The sequence below is a fragment of the Tachysurus vachellii genome, chromosome 12 (assembly GCF_030014155.1).
Source record: "Tachysurus vachellii isolate PV-2020 chromosome 12, HZAU_Pvac_v1, whole genome shotgun sequence".
NCBI classification, from domain to species: Eukaryota; Metazoa; Chordata; class Actinopteri; order Siluriformes; family Bagridae; genus Tachysurus; species Tachysurus vachellii.
In genome coordinates, this window is record NC_083471.1 from 19,594,040 (window position 1) to 19,615,650 (window position 21,611).

At 37.2% G+C, this 21,611-nt stretch overlaps 1 protein-coding gene across 1 annotated transcript in view; it reads left to right on the forward strand.

Moving 5' to 3' along the window:
- Nucleotides 1-735: 735 nt before the first annotated feature.
- adamts3 (ADAM metallopeptidase with thrombospondin type 1 motif, 3) overlaps nucleotides 736-21,611 on the forward strand; it is a 69,313-nt gene continuing 48,437 nt past the window's right edge. The window contains exons 1-4 of the mRNA XM_060883624.1: nucleotides 736-1,101; nucleotides 1,934-1,955; nucleotides 4,655-5,055; nucleotides 16,740-16,896. Coding sequence (XP_060739607.1) covers nucleotides 1,045-1,101; nucleotides 1,934-1,955; nucleotides 4,655-5,055; nucleotides 16,740-16,896 — 637 coding nt within the window. The 5' untranslated portion in view covers nucleotides 736-1,044. The remainder of the gene's footprint in view (nucleotides 1,102-1,933; nucleotides 1,956-4,654; nucleotides 5,056-16,739; nucleotides 16,897-21,611) is intronic.

The following is a 21,611-nucleotide window of genomic DNA, read 5'->3' on the forward strand; positions in this document are numbered from 1 at the left end:
AGAGCTCATAGCTATGATCTGTGTATAGCAGGGATTATTATCATATCAGTTTCAGTCTTGCCATGATTACATAGTTTCCGACAATGACGGAGTCAATCAGATGTCCATGTGTGTCCCAGACCAGCGCAGAACGTAGTTTAAGTGATCATTGAGAGGCATTTGACTCCTTTCAGACCTGCAGAAAAGAACCATGCAATTCAGTAAGGTGTTGTTCAGCGGAAGTAAATCTTTAAATGCAGATATCCTTCTTTTTTATTTGGAGACAAGCAGATTTGACTTCATTTGGAGTTAGACATAAAAGAGAAGTCAGAACTTTTGCTTTATGGTGTATAGAAGAAAATGTCCAAATGTGACTGAGTGAAAAGATTTTTTTGTTTGTTTGTTTGTTTTTTGTCAGGCCACCACACAAATACATATGACCTCATGATACAAACTTCATTGTAGCATTAACAGAACCTTCACAAACAGACTACAAACTGTGAGTCTTCACGGTTCACTTTGGCAAAAGTACTACTATGGGTTTTCTTTCCATAGTCCTCCAGCACCACCATCACCTCCTCCTCCTCCTCCTCCTCCTCCACCACCACCTGGTCCTCGCGCGCTTCGCTACTAACGGGGAGAGCCAGTGACGTCACGGCCCCGCTGCTCTGGAGTTTATTAGCCAGGTCGCGCGAGCCGCCTCTCTCTCTCTCTCTCTCTCTCTCTCTCTCACACACACACACACACACACACATAAACACACGCGCACACACACACACACACGCGGCTCTGTCCAGCCAGCACAAGGCTCGGACTTACAGCTCCTAGGTATTTTCAGTTGTACTAAAAAGTAACAAAAACTAAACAAACACAGACCCGAGTGCTAAAAACTTTCGACTGACGCAACCAAAAACTAAAAAAACAACTTTTTTATGTCGGTTTGTTCGTTAGAGGATTTATTTTGGGCCCAAGTGTAGTTTGTAGGTGGATTTATTCCTTTTTTTTTTTTTTTTGGAAGACTTGAACTTTGAAGACTGAAAGTTGGAGGAAAAAAGCCGACTCGTGATGGACGCGCTGTCACTCAGGTTACTCGTTGTTGTGGCTTTGACCTCAGCCACTGTGGTAAGTAAAACTTCTAGTTTTATATTTGTAAAAGAAAGAAAATGGATACACCTGGAAGCTTTTAGAAATAAATACATACATACATAAAAAGTTTAACTTAGAAAAAGGACTAGTAAGGAGGAAAAGGGCCTTTCTCAAGAGCCCAGCAGTGGCGCCTTGGTGGAGCTGGGATTCGAACTCACAACCTTCTGGTCAGAAGTCCAACAGACTTAACATTAACATCATGATATCGCCGGTACTTCAGAACCAAAATGTAATCATTTAGACAACAGAATTTTATAAAAACCTTTATAGACTGAAGCGTGTTCTTCTGGACATGGATCATCAAGGTTTGTGGTGCATTTCATTTTAATATCCTACATATGTGCCAAACTATCAGGTTTCATATCAGTCTTAGATTCATTCTCAGGAAAATAGTCCAAATCTGTTCATTTCCTCATTTCTCTAGCCAATGGTCTTATCTTCGAGGGTTCACCTTTTTGTACGTTTAACCTGATAACGTGGAAAAGTTTACATTTTGATTTTAGAATTATAAATGGACCAAAATTAGATTTTAGTGTCAATCTTTTGTAAAACAAAAGGTGTACACAAGAGAACCTCACACCAGCGCAATAGTATATAACCTTTTGATTCAGGATACGTACTCATAGAGTATATAGTCGGTCACTAAGCATATTATAAACTAAATCTTCAACAGCCTGCCATATTGTTCAGCACTTTTATAACATTACTCTCTTTTCCAATCTAAAAAAAATTGATTTCAAAATGTAGACGTTGTCTCTGTATGTGTGCATTCTGATCACTTTAAAACTGTTTTTTTTCTTTCTTTCAGGCTGGTGAAATTAATAAAGAAGGTAAGGGAAAGCATTTTGATCCTTGTTGATTATAAATTTCCGTTCAACCAATTATGTGAACAGTGACAGTGTTTAAGAGGTGCAGTTGAGGACTAAGGAGCAAATCTGAATCAATCTCAGGTAACATTTCAGGAAAAATAATTTCATGCCAAGTGGGATGGCCACAGTGGGCGGAAGTGAGAAGGGACTATATTTTTCAAGTTCAGTTTTTGTTTCTCACTTACACAATAATACATAAACAATACAACATGTAGTGAAATGCTTTTTATGACTGCTGATCTAAAAAGTTAAGAAGTATGGTGCTTATCGGGATTTTTATTAGTTTCTTCGACTTTTAATAGAATAAAAGTACGATATAAGTTTACTGGACTGCAGAAAATCTGTATGGGTGCATTTATGGATTTAAGGATAATAGAACGGAGATAAGCAGAATGGAAGAAAAGCTAATATATAATATTTATTCATTCATTCATTCATTCATTTTCTATTAGTAGATTAAATTGGGAAATTTAAAGAATTTCAGAAGTTAAGAAATACTTCAGGCTGGAGCTCCGTTTAACACCAAATCCAGCAGTTCTAACTGTTCACAGAAAAGACCAACATATTTTCACAATAATATTAAATATTTACTGGTTTACCATCTAGACATAAGTGGAATAATTAAGATCCTGTTTATCGTCTTTAGAATAGATGTTGTTAGTAGGTTATATTTAAAATGTGAAAATCAGATATAAGGCGTATGAAAAAGATATAATACCTATCTTGTTGCTCAAGAACAAACGCAAGAGTGCTTTATAGGTTTGTAAAAAACTATACACTTTTTACATAATTCGCCAATGAATAACTGATAGAGTTCTTCTTTATGGAACTGCTTTATGTTTATTGTGGAAAGTTGAAAAGCTTGCACACCTTACTTGATCTCAAGCACAGAGAGATGCAGAGTTCCAATTCAGTTAAACTCTTCTGAAAGTCAACTTCACTGAGCTTTATTGGCATGTCTCTTATAGCAGTTACTGTATCTGCCAAAGACTGTTACTCAAAACATTTTGTAGACTTTAACACTTTGACGCATCGCAGTACACTGTTGTTCCGTTCCTCCAGAGGAATGGAGATCGACTTATCAGACATTTTAATCAGAAGAAACAAATTCATCGCTGTAAGTCAGTTATTAGATTAAACAGGACACTGTTGGGTTTCTGTGTGTAAAGTACTGTGATTCTGAGTTTAGCAGGATGATGGGAAAGGGGGGTATGAGCCCCCTGCTGGGCCTCTCCACAATAACATTGGTACAAAACAGATAAAACAGACAACTAAAGCTGCGTGTAAAACACTGTATACAGCTGCCACAATAAAATGATTAGATTTAAACAAAGGATGCTTGGGGAAAAATATTCATGAAAAACTTCTTCATGAATTCTTTAAGTTCTCAGTGTCTATGTTCATATGAGCCATTGACCATTACTATTATGTGACAAGACAAATAAATTGGATGTTGAACATGGGCACCTCAAAACTGGCAGAAATTCATTTTTTTGGTGTCTCCGAAAAATAGTAAAATGACAGAAATGCTCTGTTCAGTTTTATGACATCTTAAACATTACTGCATGTAAAGAGAACAGCATAGTTATGCTTGAGTTTTTTTTCTGTAGGATGTTTTTTCTGCAGTCTAGGTTGTCCAACTTAATTATATATTAATTCCTTTTGACTAGGAGATATTTATTTTCTTGTAAATAGTCAGAAATATCAAAGACATTGACAGGGTTTGACATGAAGTATAGATGAATGATGAATTAATAGAGAAAAGGATCGCTCCAAAGATACTTCCACAAAAGTCAATTAATACATGTATTTTTTAATGACAACAAATTGAACAACTGTAATATGCAGTATGAAACAGCTAGGCTGTGGGATGGGCCCGCAGGCATTTTGGTTGACTCGTGTGCCATAACAATTCCTTCTTATTAGGTGAACTGGATAATAAAATAAGCATGCTTACCTGTTCTGGTGGCTCATGGTGGCCAAACATAACACCTTACTTACGTTTTCCTCTATAGGTTGTTTTGCTCAGCATTTGACAGATGCCCTGAAAGATATATAAACAATCTACCTATTTGTTGTAAATGCACCTGAAACCAGACCATGAAAGGATGATGCAATTTTGTCAAACCGATGTAATGTGCTAGACAATAACATCTGCTTTTATATCCCACATCTGTAAAAGTAGCACAGGCAGATTTCAAGGCATGCTGACAGCTTTTTACTAATTTCAGATGCTTACCTGTATTCAAGCCATTGTTTATACATGATGCAGGCCAAGTGAGGTGGAAAATTACTTTCCAGACTTAGACCGTTCATGCTAAACATACTTTGCTTATTAAGTGAGCCACAAACGTGTGTCCTATGGAATACTGCCATGTAAATGAAGCAGCACAGTGAGTGCAGATGAATTCTATAATTACTTGCAGCCTACTAGGTTATTATGTATGTGTCTTTTTCCCGTTAGAAGGAAATAGTGCCTGGTTAGAGTAATTCCTAAAAAGTTTGAGAGTTTTCTCCCTGAAGATTGAGGCTGTATTCAATTTAAGAATGTCTGAGTCTAAACCAAGCCAAGACCTTTTAATGATTAATGATATCTCTCTGGAAGGTCTGACATGCTCTCTCTCTGTTTCTCTCACTCGGTCTCTCCGCTATCTCTTCAGACTTCTTGAAGAGCAGACTGAAGGAGTATGGCCTGGTCATGCCTATCAGCACTGATTCAGGTGGACACTTCTTGTCACACCTCCTCTCAGCAAATCACAAGCAGCGTGTCAAGCGCAACGTGCCCAATGCCACTGAGCCAGCAGGTGAGAAACTCTTCTTCAATGTCACTGCTTTTGGCAAGGAGTTTCATCTGCGGCTCTGGCCCAACAGCAGGCTAGTGGCACCTAATGGCATGCTAGAGTGGCACGACGAGATTTTGGTGTCTACCAATGGCACCACGAATGAGACACACACAGACAGGATTCTGAGGAAAGAGTTGATTAAGACGAACTGCTGTTTTATTGGGGACATCACCGACACGCCTGGAGGATCAGTTGCTATTAACAACTGTGATGGTCTGGTAAGTTTTCTCACAGAATGTTCTGATCCCGAACTACCACTCAGCGTTTATTTGTATATACTGTACTTATGTTCTCTTCCTTCATAACATTGCCTTATTATTATTTTTAATGCTGGTATATTTGTTATTCTTGTTATATATATTGTGAAATAATTTTTACCCCAAAATATTTTGACTCTAATAATAACGTGCTAATGTTATAGTTTTCTACAAGTTAAAGAATTAAAGAATAAGAAAATTGCAAACATTAGAAGAAAGAAAGCTTGTAATTACATAGTGTAGTGTCTGTCAAGAGCCTTTTATTACAATTTCTTACATTTGCTAATGTAAGACTATTCAAACCTTATAAATAAGGTGGATCCACTCTTAAATTGTGCAGTCTCATAACTATATACATTTTCTTTGAGTTTCACTCTATCTACAGGATATTTTGCTCCAATTAAAGAATAAACATCTCAATGTTACGGCAGGAGTTTAAGGGTTTATGATTGTTATGGATTGCAGAGCTCATGCTCAGACTTCCTGCCTGTTAGCCACACTCTCCTACACAAAATACACAGCCTGCAGACTTAACTTCCTCTTTACGCAACATATATCCTCCTTGTAAACTTTTTTTTCCTGCATGTGGGGGCAGCATGGTGTTCCGCTTACTCAGGCATACACCAAGCCTCCAGAGCTTAAACATTACCATTTTTACTGTCTTAGTGACACTAATGATTAGCACAGTGGAAGGCTATTATAGTGTATCTTTGTTTCACATCAGTAGTTAGCGTTTATGTGATAATACGATAATATCCCAAATAACTGACTTTTTGGCAGTTTCAAAGTGCAGTAGCCTTTGCTTCTCACATGCTGGCAAGTAAACTTCAGTCATAAATGTGGAAGATGTATCGACCACAAGGATGCTGATATCCAAAGTAAAAAGTGTTGCTTTCTTGTCTCACTGTAGTTGAAGTTTAAGCTGAAGCTTATAGAAATATCCTTGATGTAAAAAGTACACAGGGTTCCTATTGTGCAGCACTTCAAGCCCAGCAGCCCCCTCACAACAGATACTGGTGCCCTGGGCGAGTGTCCAAATTGATAGCAGAGTTGAGTGAACCTCAGGTCACTCCAGGATGCTGACAAATGAGCTGCTGCTATCAATCCTTAGGGATTCAACTAGCACAGGGGTAAGAGTGCACTTCCTTTGTGAGGGGTTTTACAGGAAGGAAAATGTGTGGGGTTATCTCAGAAGTTACATGAGATCAGTAATTCAGGTCTCATTTACTTGGACAATTTAAAAAAGTAGAAGTGGCTCCCTTGGGAAAAACTGATTGCTCTTTTTTCTTTTTGGTTATTAGCTTAATCATCAAGTCTCTAATGTAGGGTTAGAGTTGTTGCCTTGGGTTTTGAGATGTTCTGCCCTCATATTGTAAGGTACACAATAAACTGGATGTCTATTTAACAATATAATGAAGGAGCTTTACTTTCCTTTTGTGTGCTTTGAATTCTTTAGAGAATGCGTCCTTTTTAAGAAACTCATAATAGTAGTTGAAAAGGTCTAATAACCTTTAATTTTAGATAAAAAATTTTTTATGATGATTACGAGGATGGTTAATAAACTTCTTTCTGCTAGTATTTTTTAGTATATTCAAAATCGTTGCAATGCTGTTCATAATATTATGTTTATAATATGATGTATTTGTCCTTTCTGGGTCCTTGAGATCAGATTAGCAACATGAAATGAACCAGTAGAATGACGTGTCATTGGCAATTGTTTCTGGTAGCTGTAACAAGCAAGATTTTAGCAGAATTCAGTTGATCAACTTTGAGTAAAGTTCCAAGATCCCATTACAATCATGCTTTGGCTTCAGATATAATTTTCAAAAATGCAACTCTTTTAGAAAATCCTCTAATGCCTGAATAGCCTGTTAATGTTTTACCACCTTAAACAGAAGACTGGATCTAACAGTGAACATTGGTGGACAGGCTTTGATGTTAAGTGGCTCTCTTTCTTTACTAGGTGTGTGTTTCGCTGGTCTTAATTAGAGCTGCTGCAGGTCTGGAAGTCTTTATACGTAGCCTCAGTTCTTGGGCCTGTGAAGTCTGTGGGAGCATAGTGGAATGACCCGAACCCCTGTGGAGGAAAGACAGAAGGAGGAGTGGACTTGCTCACTTGAGATAAGCATGAAATCCTGCCTGTGAACATTCCTTTCAGACAGGAAGGAAGGAGGAATGATCATGCCTGGTCCTTCTATGCAAGATCCCACATTTGACACAATGCATTTACCTGATGCATAAATCAAATTTTGCTCTAATAGATCTGATTAGACCTTTGTCTATTAATAAATCAGCATGACAAGGTTATGGTACACAGCATGGTCAAAAATATGTTCTACCTGACTGTAAAATGCAAACTTCTTGCCACAAATAACATACACCATTATCCTGAATGTATTTATATGCTGAAGCAGCAAGATTTAATTTTACTGGAACTACAAGTGCTATCCCAAAACTGTTCCAGCATTACCATGCCCCTTGTGGGCAACCTGAGGTCTATAAAGACATGGTGTACCAAGGTTGGGTATGTGGATGTACTTGATTGATTCACAGAGCCCTGATATCAAACCCACTGAAAACCTTTGAGATGAACTGGAATATCAGCATCGTGCCAGGCCTTCTTGCTGGACATCACTGCCCAATCTCTGCTTCTCTTTTTATAACGGGAACTCAATGTAAATGCCCATTGCTATGGATGGGATGTTCAGACCTTCAGTGCACTAGTCCAAGGCACCACTGAAGATTAGTCACCATAAAAAGATATCACAAATCCATGTGGAAAACTGTAAACCCCTTATAAACATCAGTGGTTTATGTAATTGACATCTTTGTGATTCCTATGGAAATGGAAGTCATACTTATATTCCTTATCCTGGTGCAGAATGTCTGATCTGAATACTGGGTTTCTGGCAAAGCTTCACACAGGCAGCTGGCCTGATGCCATAGTTCTTGGCCCTACACCGCTCCTTTTGTCCAGAACTTAGTGTTACTAATGAGTGGAGCCAGTGCTCTTCAGCACCATGTCTTTTTACATGTCTGCAACAGTTGGTGTTCTTCAGATCCATGCGCCAATGCAACAGGGCCTTTGAACTCTTCTTGCTTCTTAGCCCAGGTCATACCAAACATTCCTCTCAAGTTAGACAAAGAATGCTGTGTTAAAATGAGGGCATCTGTAGGTACATGAAGTTATTCTGATTATCATACTTAGTGTAGAAGCACTGCATAGCAAGGTAATGTACATTCACATCTGGACCAGGAGGACCATAAACGGAGAACGTTGGCAGTCGAATCGAACGTTATGTTATGTTCTGTTCTGTTCTGTTGATTTCTCATACATATGTTACGACAGTGTTTGTCAAACTATGGAAGTTTAAAAGCAAGTTTTTATTGATGTCTGACTGTTAGTATAATGATACGTGTCCAGGATGTGGTCAAGTGGATGAGTCACTGAATTGTGTTCTTCAGTAGCCCACTTTGCAATATCCTTTTGTTACTTGGACAATAGGTCTGAAATGAAACTGTTTTGAATTGTAATGCACTGTATTGTATTTGACTGAATACAGAACAGTAAGCTCTGTCTGCATGGTGAGAACAAAAGAACAAATCTGATTAAAAAACCTCTGCTCTTAATAATGTCGCATTAAAGCTGACTGCCGGGAGTAGAATAATGCGAATAAAATTAATAGACTTTCTTTATATCTCTGATGCATGGCACTACTGTTGATTAGCTGTGATTTGACACCTAACTGGTATTTCACCGGGGAAACGTTGAAACCTGATAGGGTTGAAAGAGGTTTTAGGAATGGTTAATAAAATATGGGTATGATGTAGGTGATATGACCAAAACATTATATCACTATGTATTATTGAAGCTGTTTTTGTAATTGGTCGTATTTTATTTTCTAATGCAATTTACTACCAGTCTTTAGTTCTGTCCTTTCAAATATTCTTCATATTTGCTCTCAGTGTTAGCTCTGAAATGAGAAACAGCGCTTGTTTCCACCATCATCAATGTAAAAACTGCATATTGTATTTTTGTGCGCAGTTTCTTCTTTGAAACCAAAGCATGAATACACTAGACCAAATGATACAGGTTTGTACACATACAGGTTTGGTCTGTTTTGTGTGTATAGTAGCAATTTTAATATATAGAGTTATACAGTATATAGAATAGTATGTATGTGTATATATGTATATAGTAGAGAGAGAGAGAGAGTTAATCAAAGATTGAATGGTATGGTAATGGTAATATTTACACCTTTAAGAAAACTGAACTAAACCATTGTGAAGTCGTGTTTGTGTTTGAGCCTGTAATTGGAAAGAACCCCAATCATATATTTTTAATTTGATTCTGTTCTGTCCGTCTGATTGATGATGGTTTTAATTGATGCCTTTTTCATCCGTCCTTCACTTTCACAGACAACATGGCAGCGTATTGCATTAGTTAAACCTGACCATTTCCCGCAGCCAGCTCCCTTTTGCTTGTCCACACACGTTTCACACAAGCTTTCCAAAACTGTTACCATTAATTTAAAGTATAATTCTGACACAAAATCAGTATAATTTTTACTAAAATAAATAGAAAAGAAATCCAATGCTTAGCAGACACATTCCTGTTGTTTGTGAACGGAATTACATACAACTGAGTCCAGTCTTTCCACTTTCGAACATGAAAGTATTTTCATATTTAAATGTATGTCACATTTGTTCATACATTTACAATAAGCAAGTTTTTTTATAGGTGATGGAAAACCACTGTTGATGGAAGATTCGCAAAAAAAAATCATACCTTCTTGTGAATCAGTATCATTAAAGCTAAAAATATGGTACACCACCCAGCACTTTATGTGGCACTGACGCATCAGTTCCAAACAGTATATATAAAAAAGGACTCTACTTAAGGTTACGGCGTATTGGTTAATATATTTATTTTACATGACTAGCATCTACAACACTAACAAGTGTATGAACTTTGTGAACTTTCTATTTTTTTTTTACAGTATGTAAAGGTGTTCCAATGTGAACTCTAATCCCAGCCATCTGGAGCGAATACATTTTCCTCTGGAAATTTTGGCTCTGTTCAATGGTTCTTTTCAAGGACTAAAGCAGGTAAACTTTGGATCATAGGAGATTGTCCTGGCACCTGGAGCATAAAAATATAACTGAGCAAAATCATATTTGGGTGTGTGCTGCAGTTAATGTTAACTGTTATCTCGTGTATCTTCATCTTTACTGAGCTCCTTCTACATACAGTAAATCCCTAAATGTGAATTTATTGAGAGGGAAGTTCTCATTGTGTTTTCTGAGAGGCACCTGCGTTTTGATTCAGCACCTCCAAATGCTCTTGAGAGGAAGATGATATTACACTGCAACGTTGCAGATTTCTTTCCGAGTTTTCACTAGTTTTCCTAGAATAATTTGAAAAATGTTATACTCTCGCTTAGGGTCAGATTGCTACGACACATCTGATAGGATATTTTGTGTTTCTTTAAGCTCACATATACAGTATGTTGAGATGTAGCAAAAAGGTTTTCTTTGATGGAATAAACTGGAGCCAGTTACTTCCCCCAACCAAGTAAAAGCAGGCACAAAAGTCGTATTCACTAATAGTTACTGATGTAGCCTGTTGATTCAGCCAAGGAGCTTGCGTGTTGCAGAAGCCTGACCCCTGAGCTGTTTTGGTATATGGTTTGAGGTACAGGAAGGGAGATGCCTGAGGATATGCAGTGGCAAGTTACTTCTTTAATTTAGCTTCAGCATAAACTAAAGTCGAAGGAGGTCTAGCCGTGTACTTTGGCTGCTCATATTGATGTATTTATGTGTTTACACATAAAATGACCCTTTCAAACTTAAGAAGAGCCAACATTTTCTGTTGTCATTTCCCTAGACATTGGGGCCTATTCACCCAAAGAGTTCAGTTTTATTTTCAGTTCACCAGTAAGGGTTAGACACCACTCAGATCACTGGGTAAATGTTTGCTCCTTTTTTTCCCTCTTGACAACACAAAAAGAAATGAAGGACTTGATTCTGATGTTGTCTTTTCAAATGGGAATTAAAATGAGGTTAGCTCGTGTCATGTTCTCTCATAATAGTTATTGAGCTGTTTAGGTATAATGTGTTTTCTGAGCAAAGATTTGGTTTTGGAGTTGAGCACTTAGGATTTGGAAGATGCTGAATAACCTGTTTAAAACTTTGTAGTTTAGTGCATGATTAAGAGAATCATTATTATTTTGGTACTAAATATTCTGCTATAACTTCCGCAATTTCTTGTTTAGCGAAAACTCTTTTCTTTTCCTCCTTGGGGATGGGCAACTTCGCATCTTTTTTCCTCTTGGGTGAAAGAAATTAGTCGATGTAAATTTTTTTTTTTTTGCTTAATGTTCCTTTTTTAAGGAAGGATGAAAATGGCAGGTAATGATGACGAAGGTTTGCACACATTTCTAAACCAAATACGCCTTTAAATGCAGAGGGTGAAAGGTAGCAGTGTCTCAGGCTGAATCCACGCTTTTTTCCGAAAGGTGGTAGAGTCTTTTTTTAAAATACGTTCATACCGGCTCCTTAAAAGTTTAGACTGGAGGGCTGTCTTAGAAAACTGGACCCCTTCATCTGAATCCCATATGTTTGTGTTGGCCAAGGATAGCTGTCTGCTTGGCTAGCCCTGATGCTGTGGATATTAAACTGATGGAACACAGGATTCTTGATCTCTTTTTTAAGACTGCTAAATGCAAAGCTCTATCAAGTCACCTGCTTTTGTCTGCTACATGAGGAAAACACCTTATCGGTCATGTCTTTGTAAGCCCTGAGTTGACAACTGGGGAATCTACTTTATGTTATATACCTGTCAGTGAATTTATTAGTGATGAGATGCATTTTAGTTAGACAAGGACGTGCTGCCACTAGCTTGTATTAAAGTCATTTCTGCAGCAGGTGCTTTCTTTGGCTAGTATACGGTATGCTAGGCATGTGTAGCTCTGAGCTCATCACTGTTTATAATTGGTTGCAAATGATAAAGTTTTTGCATTGTGTTTAGTTTCTTTGCAGTCTTCTTGATACTATTGTACTAAAATTATTTTTTCATTTTTTTATTCTGTAATTGTTAAGTAACAAAGTGACTCATTTTAACCTACGTCACCAGGCTAAAAATGGGTCAGCTACCAATAATGGGTTGCATGAAAAGAAATATACTTTTTTTCCTGCTCATCTAACTACTCATTTTCAAAAAGCACACGACACATTTATCCACAGTCCACTACCAGTCACATGTTTAGACATCTGCTGATAGAAAGGGCTTTTTTTTGCTATTTTTAAAAAAAAGAAAATAATTTATTACTGCTTTAGAATCATAATGAAAACATTAAAACTTTGAAATTACGCATTATGTTATAAACTAACCAAGAACATTGTTGGATTGAATCGTTTTCATAGTTTCATATTTATCACAGTTTTTCCGATGAATCTTCACTCACCTTGGGCAGGAGATAGTATCACCCAGGTGGCTTTGCTTAAAGTTTCCAAATAGGTTGAGCTCCTCACTTTTTCTCCTGAATTAAAGCTACTTCTCTGAGGAAGCCATAACATTCTTGACAAAACATATTTTGTTTTCTGGACTCGATATAAAATGATGTAAAACATAAATGTAATTGTGTGGCTTAGTGTTTAGTTTGGTGGCTTTCTGGGGGTTAGACTGGGGGTTCGAGTCCCATTTCTGCCTTGTGTTTCAAGGATTTCCTTCATGTACCGTGGTTTCATGTGTTGTCGGCTAATTGGCATCTCTAAAACGTCTGCTGGGATAGGTTCCAGATTCGTGTCCAGTTCTGGTTCTGCTTCAGATGTGTTCAATCTAATGTATCCAAACTAATCAAAACATTCTCCTAACTCTGGTGTCTATATGGTTTAAAAAAAGAACCCAGACATTAATTATAGATTTTCCTTTTCCCCAAACCACCAGAACTGTAGCTGCAGACACTCTGGTCAGATCAAGGTATTATTACATCAGTGTTGAAAATAACTGTCCTGGTTGTAATTGGTTTGGTGCCACAAAGACTGAATAGACTGCAACCGTTAAAGACAAATGACTGCTAATATCTTTTATAACACAGTTACTGTAATTACAAATGGAAGAACAAAATAAGCACCATTCAGAGATATTGCCTGACATTCAGAGATCCGAGTTTGAACACTGCCATAATGAATTGCCCTTGTTCTTATAATATTACTAATGCTTAACTAAAGCACAGAAGGACAGTGTAGATACTGTACACGTTTTTATGTTCAGCAAGACATGGTTTGAACTACAACCTTGTTGTGTACAGTATGTGCCTAAAATTGTAGTAAACTATAGTAAAGTATTATTTCTAAATCTTGACATTTAATATGATGATAGAGAAATGTCTTGTTTGGACCATCTTTACATACAAATATCTGTTTACAAATAATTATTTTTTGCATGATCACAGAAGAAATACATTGCTTTTTTTTACTCTTCCTTAATTTCCTTGATCCATTTTGTTGTACTTATATAGGCTCAGATAGGCTCATATAGGCTGTAATCCATCTACCTAAGGAACATGCAAAGTTCAGCAGTTGTACATCTCGGTGATTCGGCATTGTTCTTGAACCAAAGTAGTTTATTCAGCTAGTGTACATTGCAAAAAAATCGGAACAAGGGAAAAATATCTTGAACAGAGTACAATTTTATGATGAAAATATAATGCCTTGCATAAATAAGTTCCAGTTAAAAGAGTTTTGGTAGATAATGTTTCTCATTTTATTAATTTATTGTTAGAAATAATCAAAAGTTATCTTCCAGTATAATGAGAATATTTACTGCTTGAAATGAGCAAGAGCATATAAATTATCTCGTAATAAGAAATATTTACAGATACAATTTCCAATATTAATGATATTTTTATTTGCTGTTGTAACGTTTTGCATTGTAGGGCTTGGGGTCGGGGATATGAAATCGTTAATTACTAATTCTCTACAAATATTGGTTATGGATTTATGCTGGAACATGAATAAAATAAATATTACAAGAACAAACAACTTATTGTCACTTGCAACCTTCAGTATTTTTGTTTAGATTTACCTTAATGCATTACGTCCTTGCAAACAGAAGCTTGTGCTTGGCATCCTTTGTTTATGACCATGCATTAATTGCAAAATGTCACAAGTAGATATGTCTGAGAGCCACAAGCCTGTTGCCATTTTGTTGAGCTCGTCTGACACCTCAGGATTTGAGATATGGATACAGCTTTTGAATGTCAAGGCTAAAGCTATCCTACACTTGCCATGCTATTAAAGGCATCTAAAATGTGCTAATATTTCATTTTAAGTATTGTCATGTTTTATGCAACACACAATGTTCACATTAGGCTCATTAGTAGGGTGTAGGGTTGTTGTTTTACATTATTTCTCTTACACCTTGAACACACTCTTTCCTTGCTTTTATCTCTCATGTTGTAACACAACACAATCAGAGTGTTAACACACAATCATCACTCATTCTGTCAACCCTAATCACCTAGCAATAAAAGACTCAAAGTGGAAATTCTGAATAGAAAGTGATTTCTTAACACCCCCTTTCACAGATCACATTTTATTCATTCTATTAACCTTTATTTGTTAGACATACTTTGGTTGTGTTTTGTACAGCATGTTTAAGATCTACCTACATATTTTTTATGTTTTAATGACTTTAATGTTTAAGCTATGGGATTGAGTACATCATAAAAAACATGGCCATTCCAAAAGCCTCAGCTTTGTGTTTGTCGACAGAGTTCATGGTGGATTTCAAGATGTCTCAGATCATTGCCCTTCTGTAGAAGCCAACCTTTTTAGCTTTAGTTTTTTGACTGACTGTGCCATATTTATTTGCTGAAATTTACTGGAATCCATTCTTCCGTCTACCCCTGGCATGTTTCTTGTGCCACTTTCTCGCCTTTGATGATCATAACCATAATTCTTTAGCCAACATCGCTTATTTCCAAAAAACAGTTTGCATTTATAGATATTGTTTTTTTATTGTCATTTGTAATCAATACACAGATAAGGGGCATGCTAGATTAGTGGTTAACATGTTTGCTTCGCACCTCCGGAGTTGTGATGTTTGATTCCACATCTAAGTTTACATGTTCACCCCTGTGCCACAAAGGTTTCCTCCGGGTACTCCAGTTTCCTTCTTCAGTCCAAAGATACACATGGTACGCTGTTTGGCATCTTAAAAATATCTGTAGTGTGTGAATGAGTGTGTAGGTTTGTGTGTATGTGTTTGTGCCCTGTGATGGGTTGGCATAATGTCCAGCGTGTCCCCTTGGCTTGTTTCCTGAGGAGTCCTCTGGGATAGGTTCCAGTTTCCCCACAACCTTGTGTAGGATAAGTGGTGCAGTATGTAAATTGATGGATAGGTGTTACAACTAACGTGTCCAAACATTCGCATATGGCACAATTACTATTTTTTTTTCTCATTTTAGGTACATAAAATATAAAATCCATTAAGAGAGGCATTAAGATTTGCAAAAGAGTTTTAAATTTTTAAAAAGTTTGTTAGGGTTAGGGTTAGGGTTAACACTGCAAAATTATTTAATTTTTTGCACTGCATGCAAAATCAATACAATATGTCATCTCGTTTCTGAAGAGTGCACGTGATAGTGCTATGAAGTCCAAGCCTCTGATGAGGAGAAAGCTGGAATCTGTGTGTGTGTGAGTGTGAGAGAGAGAGAGAGAGAGAGACAGAGAGCGAGAGAGAGAGAGAGAGAGAGAGACGTAGTCTTCTAGCACATTCCAGAGATCAGCTCTGAGAGGCTGGACTGTGTACATGAGTACATGAGGCCAGTTCTGGGGCTTGAGGCACTGACTAAAAGAGCTGCTTTAAAAGTACAAGGAGGTCAGTGCGTACACATTCTTACACACACAAACCGTCAAGTATGCACACATTGACACATACATACCCACTCTCCGGACACACCCAGTGACACTGAAATACTCACCTGAGAGCAACATTTACAGACAGAGTATTTCAAATTTCAAAAAAGTACAAATTTTCTTTTCAATATCAGTATTCAGCTTGATTGTGGCACAGTAAATTATGATGCGGGATGAACAAAAATAAAATCTATTCATTTTATTACTTCTGTAAAAAGAGACACTGTAGGCAGGTTGTGTAATATTTGTCATATAATACAGAATACATAAAAAAAAAATCCCATTAGTCTCAATCTGAAATACTGACCCAAATTTGGGAGTGCCTGTTGAATGTCTGACCATATGGTGGAAAAGTGAGAAAATCTAGAAAGGAAGAGAGGGGGAAAAGTAGCTCACAGAAAAAAGTGAAGATAAAAAATCCTGAGAAAGAATATTAATGACAAGAAGTCATATTCTCTCAGATGCTAAGATGTGATACTATTACGTTATCCTATAAATCTTAAAGAGCATATTATGGCTAGTAGAATAAAACAGTGCTTCACTTACACTTAGGCATATAAGATTACTGCAAGTTGCTGGAATAAAAAACACAAGTTTAAAAATATGCAAAAGTTCACGTTGTTATCCGGAACTTGATCCTCAGCATTACAAGGCCAAACTTCTGCATGTATCTCACCTCTGTAGAAATGCTAAATGCCATGTTTTTATTTTTGCTCCCTAAGGCTGGCATGATCCGTACCAACACTGAGGAATACTTCATTGAGCCTCTGGAGCGTGGCATGCAGCAGCAAGAGGAAAACGGACGAACGCACGTGGTGTATAAAAGATCCGCTCTGCTGCAAACACCTTCAGACATCTCAGCGGACTACAAACACCCTGGTGCGTGCCCACAGTTTGATCAAATCAATACTTTCTCTTTTCCTGTTTCTTGATACAATCATAGCTTAGGTAAACAATGGAGGTTTCACATGGAAAAAAGTCATGCCAGTCAGATAGACAGTATAATATCTCAGTAATATATCTATTTCTTTTAAACATAAAAGGTGGTTCTGGTAAAATTGGTGTCTCTTTATCTTTTTCATCTTCACGTGTGGTGCTTTTTACATTTTAAGCCAATTGTAATATTCCCGAAGTGTCATTTGCCATGTCAAACAATACCATCATTAACAATTCTGTAGTAACGTTTTCGAGCTAGGAAGTGAAATTTTATGTAGTGGAAACCACCAAAGTCACAAGTGGGTTGATACACACAATGTGACATCCCATTGCGATTATAAGAAATATAATCACAATTAAAATTATTGGATTTAACAGTGAATAAAAGGGCTGTCTGCTCTTATCTATAGCTGCGTAATGTTTAGATTTTGGCACCACTCTTACCACTCTCAGGGACCTTTAAATTGATGGACGCATCACCTCATGTTGTAATAATCAGGTGCAATCCAGATGTGCAGTACTCCCTGAGATGCCCACTTCCTATGTCATATCAATAAGTGCTGCATGCTCATTGCCAAGCACTCTGTTCTGTGGGAATTTTGCGCTTCATTCAATCCTACAAAGAATGCTTCTGCATTCAGCCAGGCTCCCAAATTGCCTATAATTATCCACCTTGCTCAATCTAAAAGCATTGTATTTTGAGTATACTGTATCAAGGCAATTCATTTATTTCAGATATGACAGCTGCACTTGTATGGAGGACAAAAAATGAGCACTTCACCGTAACCCCTTATAAATAAAGCATTATTAGTTATTAAATATGCATAATTAAATAAGACATTGAGGAATAATTTGTTCTGTATAAAATGCAGGTTTATAGGCTATAACCAGTCACTGCTGAATTTGACCTCTTTAGACGGCATCTCAGTCAGAGAACTTATTATTCAAAGACTTGTGAAAAGGTTTACGATTCTGCTGAACAGGTGGAAAGCTCAGGACTGGTACTCTACACCCCTTTATGTTCACTATGGGGTGAACGCTTGTCTGGTGGTTGGGGTTGCTATAGCAAAGCGGTGGCGTACCATTGCGCCATTGTTGCAAGCATCCAAGAATGAGAAATGATTACTCACTCGTTTCTGGTTGCTTGGAAATTCTGGTCCTTTTTTTTACAGTCTGAGAACAGGGTTCTTTCTCTCAGCCTTGCTAACCTTGTATACTCCCACCATCATCAAACCATTGTGTATCCTAGGCTTTACTGAGGACCACCAGCCTGGAGCAGTTCATCCATTTTTTATTTGGATTCAGTAAAAAGCTGAATATTTACTCTAATCAGACAAGCAGGTCTCAATGAAATGCTTTAAGCAGGGGTGTGAATCTTTACCTTTCAGTTAACCAAGCAACTTATGATATACTTCAATTGACTACCGATCCAAAAAGATTCTCTTTACTATTGATAGGATCCATTTCATTATAGAGTAAATCACTTCACAATTATTTTTCCACCATGGGAAAGTCTTTGCAAAAGACATCTTCCTGGTAACCTGACAAGCTGCTTTATTTATTAATTTATTTATTTATATAAATTATTTATTATAACTCAATAATTTACAGTAATGGAGGCGTCTCTATTGCTGGCACTGTGATACATTACACATTCTACAGAAACTTTAACAGGACCTCTTTTGAACCACTCAAGCCGTCGGCAGTGGTAACGAAGGTGTCCATTTAGTTTGTTGCAACACTGGCCTTGGTAGCATGTTGGCTGAGTACAGTTAGTCAGCAGAGTAGTAAAAAGAGGCTCTTAGAGGTGCATTATTTGAATGTCTTCCATGAAGGTTAAGCCAGGGCCTTTTCTTGACCTCAAGTTCTTTAAAGAATAACTCCTCCAAAGCATCCTAACAAAGGAAGGAATGCCATAAGCACCGTTTAGCCATTTTTTTATTTTCATAATGAACACTGACATCTTCTGGCTTTTATTAATTATTATTGAAAAGATGTAGTGCTTTTTCTGCATGGCATAATCTTTAATTAGATGAAAGAACATTAGAGAGGATGTTAAAGTAGATTATTTCTAAGCATTAGGATGAATGAGTCACATAGCTTCCTGTTATTAACAGAAGGCCTTTTCATTCAGGTCTGTAGACACTAGAGCATGAGCCCCAGCAATGCATGCATTTCAAAGAGCAGGGGAGGGTCAGCGATTAAGGTGGTGAACTACTGATCGGAAAATTGCAAGCTCAGATACCAGGACCTTTAGATAACCACTGGACCCTAAACTGTTTGTTTCAATTGTATGTTGTAAGACATAAAAAATGTCGTGTCTGCTTCTTATGTTAATTTATCACCTGGATATGAAAACAATACCCTTTACCCTGTATATACCCTGTATTACAGTGTGTGTGTGTGTGTGTGTGTGTGTGTGTGTGTGTGTGTGTGTGTGTGTGTATATATATATAAATATATATATATGTATATATATATATGTATATATATATATATACATATATATATATATATATATATATATATATATATATATATATATATAGAGAGAGAGAGAGAGAGAGAGAGAGAGAGAGAGAGAGATAATTATATAAAAACGAATGATTGCGAATGATATTGTTTGCTATTATGCACAGAACATCCATCTCTGTGCAAATTGCAGCCTTGCAGCAGAATAAGTGTCTCATCTTGTCTCAACATGTCTGGCCTGTGGACAGTTCACTGGTCATGCCTTGAGTAGATGTGCTTAACAAGCAGGAGCAGCAATTACCAAGAATGACAGCATAGAATCAGCTACACACAGCACTGGAAATTACACATTTTAACATGCTGCATCCACTAAAGGCTTCTAGCAGCAGGGCAATTTAAGATGTTAGATTAACAGCAAGCTTGAGGATAGTTCAAGAAAGCCCTTGAGAATTCTTGTCTGGTACACCCAGCGAAGCATACAGCTATAGTGGTCAAGTGGATTTATTCTCAACCCCAAAGAACCCTCGGAAGGGAAGATCCGGATTTGGTCTCTGGAGAAAAAAAAGAAGTGATTTATATTTGTCACACAGCTGTGTTAGGTTGAACTAGAGCTGCCGAGCAGGGAGGAATTTGGTGCGCTGTCAAGAATGAAGAACGAGTGATATTCAAACTGATGGCAAGTAAAGAGAATCAAAAGTCTCATAAACAAACAATATTCTTTATACTTAGCAGGTTAACATCTTTAGAAACGGTAGGTAACGAGAGAACAAGGAGGACTTAAATCTAACCAGTTAGTATAAACGTGAAGCCAAAAAATATTTAGCTTCAGGTTTATACAGTAATGGGCTGTACCTACTGGCCGCATAGCAGATAGGAAAATAGTCTATGCAGCTCCTCAGCTTCTAATGTCTATTCCATAGCATCTGATTGCAGTGCGTTATAAGTCAGAAGGATGGCTCAAATAGTGTTATTGGGGCTAGCGGTGCATGAATGGTGGTGTTTATAGATAGCATAGGAACATTGGGCCTGATTTATCAAACTGGATATGTGTACATATTTATTCAGAAAACATTTATTAGTGCTTTCACGCACTAAATGTGTTAATGTGTTATGAAAATCCAGAAAATTGTTTGCAATTTGGTTTTGTCTACATTTGCGTATAAGGATAAGATAATATAATGAGACCCTGCCTTGACTTCCAAAAGTAATGTATATTACTGAAATTTTAGATGCCAGTTTAATAATCAGTTTATTTAAGTTGCACACATGAATGCAGTGAGGATTTTACTTAACTTTTGCTTAAATGTCAGTGAAATTAATCAATCCACTATGAATCAATGAATTGAGAACACTAACTTATTAAGAAAGAAAAAAGTATTGGCACAAAGAAGTTAAAGTATGTCTGCAATAACTGACATGCTACAATGGCTGAAGATTTTGCATACACCACACATATTTGCCTTGTAAGGAGATATGTGGCTAAATGCATATCGGTGCTGAGAACCTGCTTGAATTGTCATTTTTTATCAGTATGCACACATGGGTGTGAAGAAAATTACTGTTAGCAAAACGTTCATGAAGACGGCAGGAATTTTTACCTCAATTAGTCCTACGAAAACTTTATTAAAATATTGATAGGTGAGGTTTGCTACTTTTTGGTGTGTTAGATGAGTGGTTACAAGTGTTTAAAAAAAGGATGTGGCCAAGAATTAACCACATCCAGTGTTGTGTTGATCTTATTAATTGTCGCCTGAATGGCAAGGTTAGATTTAATTCCCAATAGAAAGCCACAATGGAAAGGTCATTGGTCAGGGACATCCTGTGGAATGCTACAACTCTGGAATCCACTTAGTGACAAGTGAACAACTCAGGACAATCAGGCTTTTGGGACATTAGGGGATGACCAAGTAATGGCATGCAGCTAGGAAGTGAGCCATTGTGAAGGCAAGAGACTTAATTGTGAGTAATGGCATCACCTTAAGCCTTTACTATCCCTTATTACCATGCTGGAATCAGCCTCTGACACATGAACCAGATTAATGCATGTGAGCCAGAAAGAGGAAGACAGATATGAGTGCCAGATTTTGTTCAAACCCCATTATGACTCGGTCACAAAAAAAATAAAAAAAAGTTAAGTGAAGTTTTATGAGCGTTATAAAACCTTCACTAACTTGCGCTCCATTGTT